This window comes from Leopardus geoffroyi, chromosome X, assembly GCF_018350155.1.
Source record: "Leopardus geoffroyi isolate Oge1 chromosome X, O.geoffroyi_Oge1_pat1.0, whole genome shotgun sequence".
Taxonomy (NCBI): Eukaryota; Metazoa; Chordata; class Mammalia; order Carnivora; family Felidae; genus Leopardus; species Leopardus geoffroyi.
This window is the reverse complement of record NC_059343.1, coordinates 25838519-25853083: the sequence shown is the minus strand read 5'-3', so window position 1 is coordinate 25853083 and position 14565 is coordinate 25838519. Positions and strand designations below refer to the sequence as shown.

Sequence of the window (14565 nt, the reverse complement as noted above, 5' to 3'; positions counted from 1 at the left end):
TGATCTCAGTTTTATGCTCACATATAGTACTGCAACTTATTAATTAGATTCTGGACCTTTCATAAAGGTATTTTATTACTTATGTTATTGTCAGTTCTGTGCTTCTGTGGGCAAATAAGGGCTGGAAATTCTGATTCTACCATGTTGCTGATGCCACTCAGACAAAACCTTTTCTTTTATCTCTTGATCCCAACAATTCTACCACAGGGTTCATTCACATTTGCAAGACAACCCCTGCTCATGTGACAAGTTATCTTGCTCTGGACCAAGAGAAGAGCGGCAAGGATTTTTTAATTTGTTGTACAAAATACCAAAGCATTTATACTTCTACTGATCAACAGCAACATATGTGTGATACATATTATTCATAAACACAGATACTGAAATCAAATAAACCTTCTATTACAAGGAACAGTATTTTAAAAGTGCCAAAAAGAACCCCCAAGATAAAAACAGATAAATCTCCCACTCAAGCAAAGCAAGGACAAAAAGAAGACTTACAATGGGTCCCCTCCACGTCCACCTAGGTGCTTCACTACTTAAAATGCTGACCTCTCATTTCCATCACTAGATGACCAATCTCCCCACCCCAGACTTCACTATATGTGGGAGGCACTGCCGGTTCACGGCCCTGGCACACACCTTGGCCACGGCAGCAGGTTCTCTTCTTCTCACCTCTTAGAGCCTCTTTCCTTCCTTCCTTCCTTCCTTCCTTCCTTCCTTCCTTCCTTCCTTCCTTCCTTCCTCCCTCCCTCCCTCCCTCCTTCCCTCCCTCCCTTCTTCCCTTTCTTTTCTTTTCCTTCCCTTTCTTGCTTTCTTTGTGTGAGAGACAGAGACAGAGAGAGAGAGAGAGAAAGAGGGAAAGTCCAAGAGCATGCATAGGAGGGGCAGACAGAAACGTAGACATCGGATCCCAAGAAGACTCCACACAGTCAGCACAGAGCTGGACGTGGGTCTCAATCCCACGAGCCGTGGGATCATGACCTGAAACGAAGAATCAGACACTTAAACTGACTGAGCCACCCAGGTGCCGCTCAAAGCCTCTTTATGCTTCATCATGCGATGGAATTCAGGACCTCCAAGAGCTGCTGGCAGGAACTGGACTCTATGAGCCACCAGTGTTCCGGGTAGATGCTTCCTTCACTCCTTTTAAGAAAACTCACATTTGTATCTGACAACTCTCTCTACTGACCTGAGATAGTCTTCCTCAGACTAAAGTCTCAAATCCTTGACAAGTGTGATGAAAAAGTGAGGAGATTCTTGGCCTGCCAGCTCTGCCTGGGGCCTTCTAGCTCTGAGAGAAGGCAGGGGCTGCTCCCTCTGGAACAGCCGACACTCTGGAACGCTGCTTTCCCCTTTCACCAGTCCTGACTCACGGGTATCCTCCCAAAGGCCCTTGTCACTTCCAATAAGGGCTTCACATCCCTGAAAACTCTCGAGCAGCTTCCCTACTCCAAACCTTGCAAAGAATGGGTCCTTGTCCTTCTCTTTCCTGTACAGGCTTAAGGTCTCGTGTAACCACTGTTCTCATAGATTTGCTTTTTGTAGGGAAGATCCTGAGTCAAATAATTTTTTGAGTCCCTGATCTTTTAAGGTTATCTGAAATCACATATGCAGATGATCCTATTGCCTGCAAAAATCATCTTTTTTCCCCTTATTCATACCCCACATTGATTTTAATATTATTATTGTTCTAGTATGTCATAATATACCTGGTACGGAGTAGTTGGTTGCCCCATTCCTCATACGGAGTTCTCACCTTGACACCGTCACGGCTGGGATTCCACTTAATAGCCAGCCTATAAAACCAAGGCCCTCGTTTCCTTGATTCCCTCCAGGCACAAGGCGGAGGTAGGGGGCACGTGAGCGTGGCAGCTCTCGCCTGTGCCTCCTAGGCTAGCAGCAGAGAAGGGGTTAGGTGCAGCCCTGTCAGATGTGGGTGGGGGGACCCCCATGTCCCCACACAGCATCTTCACTCTGACCCTGTATCCTTCCTGGAACCCCACCCTCTCTGCTAATTTGAAGATACAGCCATCAGACAAAGGTCTCAACTTTCTGGGACCGGAGTTGAAAAATCAATGTTAGCCACAAGCAGCCACGACTCTTCTGGACTCACAGAGCTGACAGTGGGACAGGATTTTATGGGATCCTACTGTTCTGGCTAGGTCCTTCCACCACCCTCATTCAGGTTTATCTCCATTACATCTATGAGAGACCAATACCCCTTCTCTAGTGATAGGAGAACTTGGGTCTCAGACCAAGGTTTTTACGCCAGTGAAAAGCCTGCAGAATAAGGGAGGGTATGCTCAGTCTAACAACTGTGTCTGAGACCTTGTGTGTGCAAGAACAGACGGGACCGAAGTCCTTGGCATTCCCTATATTCTGGGGCATTGGTCTCCCCAGTCCTCCTACATGGGGCCCTTGCCTCGGTTTCTGTCTCTTGGATTTAAGGCTTCCTGGGAAAGTGCACATCTCTGCAAACCCTGGAGCAGTTGCTGCTTTACAATCCTCGCAGAGAATGCGACTCTGTCCTGGGAGTGATGTGAAATGGGCAAGCACTAGCACAAGGCAGGAGTCCCAGGCAGGTGATGGGGTGTCAGGGGAAAACACACATTGATCTATTCCTTCTGTTTATCAGCCTGATGAAGATTCTCATGTAACTTCTGTTCTGCTAGATTTCCTTTCTACCGGTAAGAGATTGTCCAGGCTAATTTTGAGAGCCACTGATCTTTTGAGATTATTTAGCATTGCAAATGTAATCATACTGTCACCTAATAGTGTCCTTTATTTATCCCTTTCAGCTATTCTGGCATTCTTTTTGCTCTGGCTATATATTCCAGCCCAGCAGTTTGGACACAAGGCCATTCTTTTTTAGCACCTAAGACGAATTTTGAAGTACTGAAAAGAAAACTGAAATAAACACAGGGTGTGTCTCAGGGTGCGAGGAGTAAAACAATGTAGCCTCTGTAGTAATTCTGGCGGGGAGCCTAGGCCCAGCCTTGTCATTTACTAGCCCTATGCCTTTTGGCACGCTGACAAACTCTTAATTCTATGAGCCTCAGGCTTCCCCTGTGAAGTAAGTTTGATAAACCCTATCTTTTAGGACTGTATAATGTACAGAAAGCATCTATACTGAGACATTTGGGAATGGCAGGTATTACTATGATTATCTTGACCTCAGACATTACCATCTGTGCAGCTGAATTTTGTTTTGTTTCATTTTACATCTAAGACAGGTCAGAAAATATGCAGTGCTCTGGCCAAGAAAAACCTCCCCATCAGCCAAAATTCTGCTTAGGAATGAAAACTAAGTAGTATGTTCTCTCGGCCCCCTCTTTACCAAGATTTTCACTTGTTCTTTTTTTTTAAATGTTTATTTTTGAGAGAGAGTGAGCGAACACGTGAGATAGAGAGAGAGCCAGTGGGGGAGGGGCAGAGAGAGAGGGAGACACAAAAATCCAAAGCAGGCTCCAGGCTCTGAGCTGTCAGCACAGAGACCAATGTGGGCATCGAACCCACGAACCGCAAGATCATGACCTGAGCCGAAGTCAAATGCTTAACTGACTGAGCCACACAGGTGCCCCTTCCCTTGTTCTTTATGGAGTACTACTATCTCACCTTCTTCCCATAGTGACAGCTGCTCCTATAATCTATAATCGCAGGGGCAGGGGCTGGGTCTTCTTTGACTAAACACCCCCAGTACAAGGATGAAGACTTCCCAAGAGCAGATGCTCAATGTTTGTGTAAAATAAGAGACATGTATAAAGAGGTTTGATTCATTATGATCATATATTATCAAACATTCTTAACAAACATAAACAAATGCAGGTATATGTCTTTTAAATTTAGAAAAAGAATAAGAGTAAGGCAAACAAAGAATTAACCAATTATTACTATATCAATGTACCTATCTGCGTATCTATGTAATCTATGTATCTGTGTACCTATGTACCTATCCATCTATCTACGAATCTAGGTTTCTATGTATCTAGTTATCTATCTATCTATCTATCTATCTATCTATCTATCTATCTATCTATCTATCTTCTCATCCTAACTATTTTAGTGTGGAATTCTTTCACATTTCCAAGGATATCCTATCGTAAAGCCATCTTATCTTGCTCTGGATCACAAAAGTGATTTAACAATTTCTGATCTGTATTTCAAAAAAAATAAACTCTTACACCTAAAACTGATAAACAGCAATAAATGTGTGATCTGTGTCATCCAAAAACTTATATTCTGAATCTACATAAACTTTCTATTGAAAGGAACAGTGCCTGAAGAATATATTTAAAAAAAGGTAATCAACAAATTATTTGTGCCCATGACAAACACTACTTAACGGGCCTTCCCATGACAAAGCGAAGAATCTGCCTCAGCCCTCTCTAGGGAGAAGAGTGGCCAGATGTGGCCTGGGAACATGCAGTGGCCTTGGCAGTAGAAGCATGCTTGGTTGCAGCTCTGGCTTGGGCTCTCTCTTCCTCATCTCGCAGAGCCTCTTCATAATGGGGCAGGAAGGCACTGGGGATGGTATTGTGGACCTTGGCCAAAAACTCGAGGACTTTCATCTTGCTGGTTTCAGCATGGGCTTTGGGGCCCCATAGGAACTGATAGTGTGGAGGATTGCTGCCGGGCACCTGGCGGTACTCCAGGTACTTTTCCTGCACGAAATCTTGGGTGATGAGCTTCCTGGGCTCCCCGAAGATGAAGTGCCTCCTTCCATCATAGACGCCCAAAATCTTCAGGAATTCCCAGATCTGCTCCTCAGAGGTGCAGTTGCCATTCAAGTAGATGACACCTAGGAGAGGCATGAGAAGCCCATTCTTCGGAAAGCCCCAGAGATTATTCATAGTGCCATCGTCGGTGAGGTCTAGGTTGCTGGTGAGGGTGTAGGAGTTACTGCCAGGCTTGACTTCCTTTAATTCGAGGCCGAAGACCAGATCCATGCGCTCAGTGGCTCTCCTGAGGATCTCAGCGAACTGCTCCCTGTTCCTTTTGTGGACGATCTTCATCATGTCTATCTTCTTAATGGGCTCCTTCAATTTATACTTATACAGCAGAAACTGTACCAACATCCCCACCTTCCTGGTTAGAGGATCATTTTGAGCTTTCCCGGTGGAAGTTGAGGCCAGAGAGGAATTTTTACTTTCCTCATCCTGGCTCTTGGCACCTGCCTTAGATCTTCGCTGTGAAGCACGTGCAGCAGCCCTGGTGGTGGCTGGGGCTTTTTGAGGCTCCTGGGAAGTGCCAGCAATAGGGGAGCTTGAGGAAGCACCCCCAAGAACAGGAGAGGAGGAAGGAGTAGCCTCTTCTTCCTCTGCTGTAGTTGCCTGAGCACTCTTAAGACCTTGGGTCTCGGCTCTGTTAAGGCGGCGTTTCTCACGAGCACGGAGCTTACTCTTCTGACCACGAGGCATAATGGCTGTGCTCAGAGATAGCAGGCAAGGGTGTGAGCCAGTGGAGAGGTGATATGGGCAACTGCAGAAGTGAAAATAAGATGATGTCATCACCTTCAACAGGTAGATTCCACTCGGGATTTATCAAAGGTGACCTCGGCAGGATACTTGAGGATACTGCTCTAGGACCCGACAAAGGCTCCTGTTCTCTCGGTCATCCTATCCCCTAAGAATCTTACAGAGAACCACAGAACCCTCACAGTGAGTCTTATTTGCATCCTACTAGCCCTGCCTCGGGTTTACTGAGGTGAGAGCAGATGTCTGCAGTAGAGGCCTCTGTGTTCTGGCATGTTGGGCCCTCTCCATTTATCTTTAGTGTTATCATATCAAGTCTTGGCAGAGATGGGGCACCCTTCCCTCTGCTACCTGTTATTTCACACCTCAAAGCTCCCAGGGACCCAGGAGAAGGAAGTGAAGGGGCACCTCAGTCTACTTCCCTGCCCAGTGCTGAGAGCTCAGCAGGGTCCATTCTGTCCTGAGTTCGCTGGGATCCTCAGCCTCATTTAAGGCCTTCACTTTGGTTCCTTAAAAGGCTCAGAACCACTCTCCCTTGTTAACTTTGGTTTAACCTTCAGACTAAGAATATCACCTCCTTTAGACCTGATATAAAGAAGTCAGGGGATGCTCAACATGATGGCTCTCCCCTGAGGATTCTTGGGCTGAAATCAAAGGGTTAAGATGGATGCTTTGATGTCCCCTCTATTCAGGATTGGATGATCCCTAGAGTCCTCATATTAAGAGCATAAGTTCCAAGAGGAAGAAGCGAAGACAACCTTAACTGACCAAACGTGGTCTCTCAAGAGTAAAAGCTATTGCAGGCAGGTTGATGTCCTATGGCAGGTGGTTCTCCATAGGATCCCAACTCAAGGTCTAAATCTGGCTCACAACAGGGTCTAAGATTTCTGCCTCTGCTGATCTAGAACCACTCCCCTTGGACCAAGACTCTCACTTTCCTGTTACCATGGAGTGGAAACTGATGAGCACTTCATATGGCATCTACCTTGGAGGTCTCCCAGAGATAATACTAGGCAGGACTTTATTTATTTATTGCTTTTGCAAGAGTAAGGAAGAAGGAGGGGGGAGGAGCAGAGAGAAAGAATCCAAGCAGGCTCTGGGCCATGAGTGCAGAGACGCACGCAGGGCTCCAACTCATGAACCATGACACGTGGCATGACCCCATATCCTCCCTCTGCTGGCCTGAGGCTGCCCCCTTTGACCTGATTCTTCACTTCCCTGAGATGTTCTGGGAAGAAGTGAGTGTAATGTATCATGTCACCATGCCCAAGTTTCCCAAGTGTGAAAACAGGGTTTGGGCTTCATGCGGCCCCCTTCTTTCCTGGAGGGATTCCCCCATCATCACTCAGTACCACAACGTCGATTCCTGTTTAGGGACTGGGATCCTTTCGCTGAATGGGGCTTATGCCACTAGATACAGGCCGTCACTTCCCTGAGATCACCACCTCGAGAGGAAATGAGGGGGCACCTCAGCTTGCCAGCTCTGCCCCGGGCCTCCTAGGCTGAGTATGCGAGCTGTCGGTATAACCCTGAATCCCCTTAGCTGCTAGAAAAGAAGGCAGCTCCCTCGGCATCTGTCTACCGGGCATGGAGCCTCCTAGAGCTGAGTGCAGGGGTGCTTCCCAGAGTAGCCCCCTCTGTTGGGTCAAGGTCCGCTTGTTAGCACTTGGGGCCCTCATCTTGAATCTAGTTAGGACCGCCTCCCTCGGTAGTATCGGGACTACTCCCGAGACGGAGGCCTGGTCTCTGAGAACTTCTAGGCCGAATTCCACCTCACATTCCGCCGGGACCGCCTGGAGCCGGGGCCAAACGGGCCCATGGCGGGGAGGGGTCCCCTCTGTTACAGGGGCGCGGGGAGTCCTCACCTCACTTTCAGCCCGGTCCCGGGAATCCGGCCGCCGCCGAACAAACGCCGCGCGCCCTGCGCCTTGAGGTCCGGGCCCGAAAAGAAGTCGGCGCAGCCGCATCCGGCCCTCGGCGGCGGCCGCCCGGGGTCTCCGAGGGCTGAAAGCAGGGGTGGGGCGCTCGAGGACCCCACCGCCGAGAACTCGGTGGTCCCCGCGCGTCCTGGCCCAGGGTCCTCCCCACTTCCGTCAGGGCCTGGGGCTCCTCCCCCTGCTGGCCTCCCAAGCTCCACTCTCCTGACTTGCCAGAGGGGAATCTCTGGTCCCGCGGTGCGGTGCGTGGCTACCCCTTCCTGGGCTGCACAAGCCTGGAAGCACGAACAGGGCCCTGGGAAGCTTTTTCTAAGGGAGTTTTTCCCTCATCAGCTGACGCAGGGTCCTCATCTTCAATTAAGGCCAGGACTCCTCCTGTGGCCAAACGGGCTGAAGAAGAACTGATAGCTCTTCTGGGGCCTCCCGGGGCTAAGAAGAGGGTGGAGATCTGTTTGACAGCCTCTGCTGGTAGGAGGATCCCTGCCTAATAGTCAGGGTCCTTACCATGACTCCTAAGGCCTGGGTTTTCTCTCTCTGCACATCTAGGGCTGTCCCCGCTAGCCCAAGATCCTCACCTATATGAGACACTACAGGGAGAATGAGGGGGTTCTTCCACCTCACAATTCTGTCCTGGGCATCCCAGGACAGCACTGGGGGCATTTGTGGGGATATTCTGTTCTGGGGTGAGTCCCTCATTCTGATTCAGAGTCCTCACCCTGACACCTGACCAGTCTTGGAACTCCTTGTTGCACTGAGGCTGCTCCCATGAAGTCCAAGTATTCACCTTCTGGGGACCTCTGGCGTGGAAGTCAGAATAAGCCACATCCAGACATGCTGTTCTGGATTTCCTACAGTTGAGGACCTAAGCCAGGCTTCATGGAAGCCCACTGTTCTGGCTGAGTCCTTCCATCATTCCTCATTTGGGGTCCTCATGTCCGTACCTGCCATAGGCCGGGACTCCTCCTTCTACTGACCTGGGACTGTCTGTCTTGGGCCAAAATTCTTAAGTCCTTGAGTGGCCTGAAGAGTAAGTGAGGGGTATGCTCAGCCTGCCAGCTCTGTCTGAGGCCTCTAAGTCTGAGAGCAGGTGGCAGCCTACTGTGATCCCCCACGTTCTGGGGTATTGGTCTCTCAGGCCCTCTAACCTCGGGCTATTCCTCTTGGCCCCGGCATCTTCGGTTAAAAGCTTTCCGGGAAATGCCACATCCTTGCCAGCCCATGAGCAGTTTCCGCTCTGCAAACCTCAGTCCCTGTCCTGGGAGTGACGGCAGTCCCAGGAAGGCGATGGTCTGTGAGGGGTGAAATATGCTGTTATTTTCCTTCTCTTCATCAGCAACATTGAGTCTCATGTACATTCTGTTCATATAGATTTATACTCTCCAGGGAAGGGGCTGTCCAGGATGACTTTGAAAGCCCCTCATCTTTTAAGGCCATCTGAAACTTCATGTATAGATGATCATACTGTCACTATGTATTCTTTTCTTTATTCATGCCTCTCATTTACTTGGGTATTCATACTACTCTGGGAATGTATTCCAACCGGGTGGTATGAGCACAGAGTCCTTCTTCTGGCCGCCTGAGATACATTTTTTTTTTTAACGTTTATTCATTTTTTGATAGAGACAGAGCGTGAGTGGGGGAGGGGCAGAGAGAGAGGGAGACACAGACTCCAAAGCAGGTTCCAGGCTCTGAACTGACAGCACAGAGCCCAACGCGGGGCTCAAACTCACAGACTGTGAGATCATGACCTGAGCTGAAGTCGGACGCCTAACCAACTGAGCCACCCAGGCGCCCCAGAGATACATTTTTTTTTTAATTTTTTTTTCAACGTTTATTTATTTTTTTTTGGGACAGAGAGAGACAGAGCATGAACGGAGGAGGGGCAGAGAGAGAGGGAGACACAGAATCGGAAACAGGCTCCAGGCTCTGAGCCATCAGCCCAGAGCCTGATGCGGGGCTCGAACTCACGGACCGCGAGATTGTGACCTGGCTGAAGTTGGACGCTTAACCGACTGCGCCACCCAGGCGCCCCCAGAGATACATTTTTAAGAAGAAAGGGGCAAACCGAATTAAGAGACACAAGGTGGACCTCAGGGTAGAAGTAGAACAGTGTGGACTCTAGACTAGTCCAGATTAGAGGTCTAGTTTCAACCCTGTCCCTTAACAGCTGCGCGAATCCAGGCACATGACTAACCTTAGAGAGCATCAGACTCTGATTCTGTGAAGTGGGTTGGATAAGCTCTGTCTTACAGGATGGTGGACTGTAGTTCATATGTGTGAAGTGCCTGGCACAGTACATGGCCTACTGACAATTCTACATGGTATTTATTAGTATGATTAATTTGAACCCTAATAATACCACCCCACCCTGCTGGGATTTTTTTTTAATCCAGCAGCTGTCAGCAAATATGTACCATTCTAGAACAAATAAAATCAAATCAGCCAAAATGTTGATTAGCAAGGAAAACTAAGTAATATTTCCCTATTACACGATAAATCATTCAACACAGGTATAAGGTATAGTTCCCCAGTTAGATGCAACACAAACCTCCAAAAATGTGCGTCAAGGATCAATAACTTTCTGCCCTCCCAGGGGCCCTTTCATCTAAACCATCCTTGTTTTCATTAATTTAACCTGCACTAAAAACCTAGAACACACTATAAGTTAACTTGAATGCCTTAAATTTTTTTTGTCAGTTTTTATTTATTTTTGAGAGAAAGAGAAGGAGACAGACAGACACACAGACAGAGTGAGGGCGGAGGAGGAGCAGAGACAGAGGGAGACACAGAACCCAAAGCAGGCTCCAGGCTCTGAGCTGTCTGCACAGAGCCCGATGTGGGGCTCGAACTCATGGACTGCAAGATCACAACCTGAGCCGAAGTCAGACACTTAGCCTACTGACCCACCCAGGCATCCCTAAAAATATTTTTTTGTTTATTTATTTTGGACAGAAAGGGAGAGCATGAGTGGGGGAGAGGCAATGAGACAGAGAGAGGGAGACAGAAACAGAGAGAGGGAGACAGAGGATCTGAAGTGGGCCCTGTGCTGACAGCAAGGAGCTCAAGAACGATGAACCGGTTCGAACTCAAGAACCGTGAAATTGTGACCCAAGATGAAATCGTGCGCTTAACCGCCTGAGCCACACAGGCACCCCGAATGCCCTTTTGATGGAGTGGGCTCTGACAATCCAGGCCAGGTACAAAGAATGCCTAGTGGCTTCTTAACATCTCACCTCGACAGAATCACCTTTATGTGTCAGAAACTGCCTAGAGACAATGTGGTTAAAACAGAGAATTTGGACACTGCTTTTACCCGCACTCACAGAAGAGCACACGACACATTGCATCCCCACTCTGGGGGATTTCTCTCTGGTTTCCCCACAACCCCAAAGTAACTTTAAGGGCAGTTTGCCATTCTAGGCCTCACTCAGGGCCTTCACCACGACTCCTGGCAACTCCTAGGACACCGGCTGTCCTTGCCTGCGGCCATCTCCCTTCACACCAAGGCCTTTGCCCTCTCTGAGACCCTTATGGGGAAGCGAGGGGACGTCTCACATCACTGTCCTTGCGTGAGACCTCCTAGGGTTGATGGCAAGGCCCCTCCCTCCTGCAGTGGGTGGTCTCACCACTCATTCTGATTCCTTACCTTGATTCCTAGCAGAGTCTGGACTTCCTCCCTCTGCCAAACTGGGATCACTTCTTTCAGACAAAGGACCTCACCTCCATGAGTCCCCTGAGGAGAAAATAACACAAGACAAAGTAATATAGGACTGTTGATACACACGCACACGCACGCGCACACACACACATCTGGCAAAACTACTTGAGGGGGAAATAAAGGTCCTTTGCAATTCTGCCTGAACCTCCCGGGTCTCACAGCATGGGTGGGACAGGACCCTGAGGTCCCTGTCTTCTGGAGTTATATTATTCTTCTCTATTCATATGGGAGGTCCTCTGCGAAATCACTGTACTCAGAGAAAATCAAGTTCGAGGGCCTGCAAGGGACCTGTTGCAGAGGGGGTGACAGTAATGAAGGGTGGAACAACAGACCACACCTGCACCTGCGCATCTTGCTGAGACACTGTTCCAGGGAATCAAATATACCTCCCGGTCAGTGCTGCAAGGGTGTTTACATCAGCACTGCCAAAAATAGGGCCTGTGAGGTAATATTAGGTGCCACTGAAAAAAAGTGAAATCATTTTAGAGTAAGCTGGCTTTTACAAAGTTGAGTAGGTTTTAGTTTCTGGTTTTGTTTTCACTGCAAGACTTCCCAGAGCCCTCAATATACCAGTATGTACTGAGAAACTCCAAGGGGGATAATATAGCATAATGAGTTTTCTTAATATATTTGACTGTGGAAAATGTGCCCTCCTACCATTTTTTCCCTCACATTGAACCTCAAGATTTCAACACAGAATATTTTGGAGATGCCGTCTATCATGCTCCTGGCAGACCCTCAGCTTATTTTCTTGGATGTTTTTGGTCAAAGTGCAGCGGCCCTTGGGTAGGGCAAGAATATAGGCCAGGGACATTTTCAAAATAAAATAATCTGCTTTAGTGCCTATAAGGATGATACCTAAAGCACACGGCCATCTCTTAGTAAGTGACACAAAATATGAGCTCTTCGGGTACTTTTCCGAATTTTAACTTAGAGTTAACAGGACCTAGAGTTAACCACATTCACAGCTTGCTTGAGATGCCTGACCACTGACAGACACAGTCTAAGGTTTGCGTTAAATATAGGTCACCCTCAATTTCCCAGGCAACGATACTGTATTAGGGCTACTAAAAGGAGAGTGGATGCACATTTCCCCGGCCCCCAAGCCTCCAAGGAGGGAAATCGGCTAGAGCCGGCCACCTGTAAGGGACCTCATCAAAAACAGGCATAAGTACAGGGTACACGTTCAGCCTCAGCGGTGAATGGGAATGTCTGGAAACCACAAGGGAAAATCCCATCTTATGAAGTGGCTTTACACAGCGTGAGCAGAATAGGAATGTGGGAATGTGGAAAGCTACGCAAGCGTCTACAGTTCATCCAAGTGGTACTGGGTACTGCATCTTTCAAGAGACGTAATTCTGGGCCTCTCTGGATGCTGGGACTGAGGTTATTGATATTCTTTCTGCTACTCTGATACTGATTAGCTCTGAAATCAGAGCAAGCCACACTCCTTAGAGGACATATATGGTAGATATATCTGAGAAAGACAAAGGCACGGAATGGAGACGGACTCGGAGCAATGACCCAGAGATGCCTGCGGAAGTCTAGATGCGTACTCTCGAAACACACATCCGCTTTCCTTTTTACAGTTCAGATACATTTTCTAACTAAAGCAATTTCCTAGGCAAAAACGGAAAACAAATTCGGCCCTTATCTTGGGATTTGGACTTAATGGACACAGGTAATTCAAAGTGTACTGATGTGACCAAGTTAATTTCTTAAATCCTGTATTTCAAAGCATTTTCAAAAAAAAAAAGAGACACAAGGTGGTGGCTCAAGATAAGTGACATTCGAAAAATAGCATGTGAGTAACATATTTAGAGCTATATTTATCGCATCTCCTGGGTAATTTTAGTATTCATTAGTGCCTTCAACTCCCAGTGGAACAAAACTCATGAGTGTCATTAATATACTGTTTAGTCACATACAGGCTAATTAATAAAGATATTAGATATAACCATGTCTAAAACCTGTGCCTCCGGCATATATTTTAGCAATACCTCTTCAATGAGACTTTAGTGTTTACGTATTTCCCTCTATATGTGGACAGGTGTATGATTTTATATTATAAAATTCTTTATGAGGGAATTGGAGCAGGGCTGTGGGGCTTTACGAAAAATCTTTTCAGTTGAAAACATGCCCTTCGAGTAGCCAGCACTAGTGAAAGATGACTTCAAGTTTTATAATTCTGTGCTACCACATACCACTCTTTTATTGTAGAGCAAGAAACCCAGAACAAAATAAAAACATCTTAATCAATGTTGAAGTGGGTTTAACCAGACTACCAGACTTTCGAAGTGCCAGTTTTGTTTTAGAGAATCACTCTTATGTTTCTTCTAACTGGTTTGTCCATTTTATTATGAAAGCCTATTTAAAAGTATTAACGTGTAATCTTTAAAAGGGTCATTGTCAAGAGGTAGGAAAATAGCAAAGGCGTGGGGGAAAACAACAATAACAATATCATCTCCACTACTCGGGGACATCTGCTGCTATCAAACTATTTTCTTACTTGTTCTTAGGCAACTGTGGAAGGATCTGAAAAACAAATCTCAGCTTGGCATACCCAAACCACCTAGCGAACAATGGCAGAATCCTACCACCCAGTTAGTTCTTTTCAGTTTGCAGATGGGTAAAGAAGCTCAGCCCCAAGAAAAGAATGCTGCTTTTTAAATGATTCCTCCCTACTTTTCTTCCTCCAGTGACTCTATACTGCTTTGATTACCGCAGGGCTTTGCTTACGCTGTTGACAATGATTTTTCCTTTAAAAAAGAACCCCAGGGAGAAAATAGCTTAAAAACTGCATAGGATATTCAGAGAGCAGGAATAAAGGGAGACAAAGATCCACCATCAGGATGTGAACTTTAGGCTTTGTCAGTGATGGACAGACAACACCTAACAGAGAATGACACTTTCCCCCAAACTTCAGTCTACTAAACATTCAATCACCAGGTGGCCTACATATGTTATGTATTTCTTTAATGAGTTGGATTTGATGTGGTACTTGTGACTGAAAGCTAGAGGTCCAGATCAAGTGTCTGTGACAGAGAGATGGGGCCTGAAGTTCTTCAATTATCTCAAATGTGTTTCCAAGTCCAAATCGGTAGAACTAAGATTTCCCTGGCTTCCAGTTCCTGACTGAAGATGACACAGGTATACTATGGGGAGAATAAAATGGACTCCACACTAAGAGTGATCAAGACCATCTCTTTTGCTTTTGTTGAGAGAGACAGAGAGAGAAACAGAGTGCATGAGTGGGGTAGCGAGAGACAGAGACACAGAGAGGCAGAGACAGAGAGAGAAAATTAATCTTAAACCGGCTCCATGCTCAGCAGGGAGCCCAACATGGGTCTCGATCTCACAGTGCTGGGATCATGACCTGAGCTGAAATCAAGAGTCAGACACTCAACCGACTGAGCCACACAGGTGCCCCAAGACC

General features: G+C 47.2%; 2 protein-coding genes across 3 annotated transcripts in view; both read right to left on the bottom strand.

Moving 5' to 3' along the window:
• Window positions 1-14565, bottom strand: part of MAGEB3 (MAGE family member B3) — a 201072-nt gene that overhangs the window by 11497 nt on the left and 175010 nt on the right. For both annotated transcript variants that reach the window (XM_045471745.1, XM_045471746.1), the window contains exon 3: window positions 11058-11144. The gene's annotated coding sequence lies outside the window, so the exon portion shown is untranslated. The remainder of the gene's footprint in view (window positions 1-11057; window positions 11145-14565) is intronic.
• LOC123594783 (melanoma-associated antigen B2-like) lies at window positions 3776-7447 on the bottom strand. Its single transcript, XM_045471748.1, is given in 3 exon segments — window positions 3776-4479; window positions 4482-5481; window positions 7340-7447. Coding segments are annotated over 2 exon segments (1077 nt in total). The 5' UTR covers window positions 5421-5481; window positions 7340-7447; the 3' UTR covers window positions 3776-4341.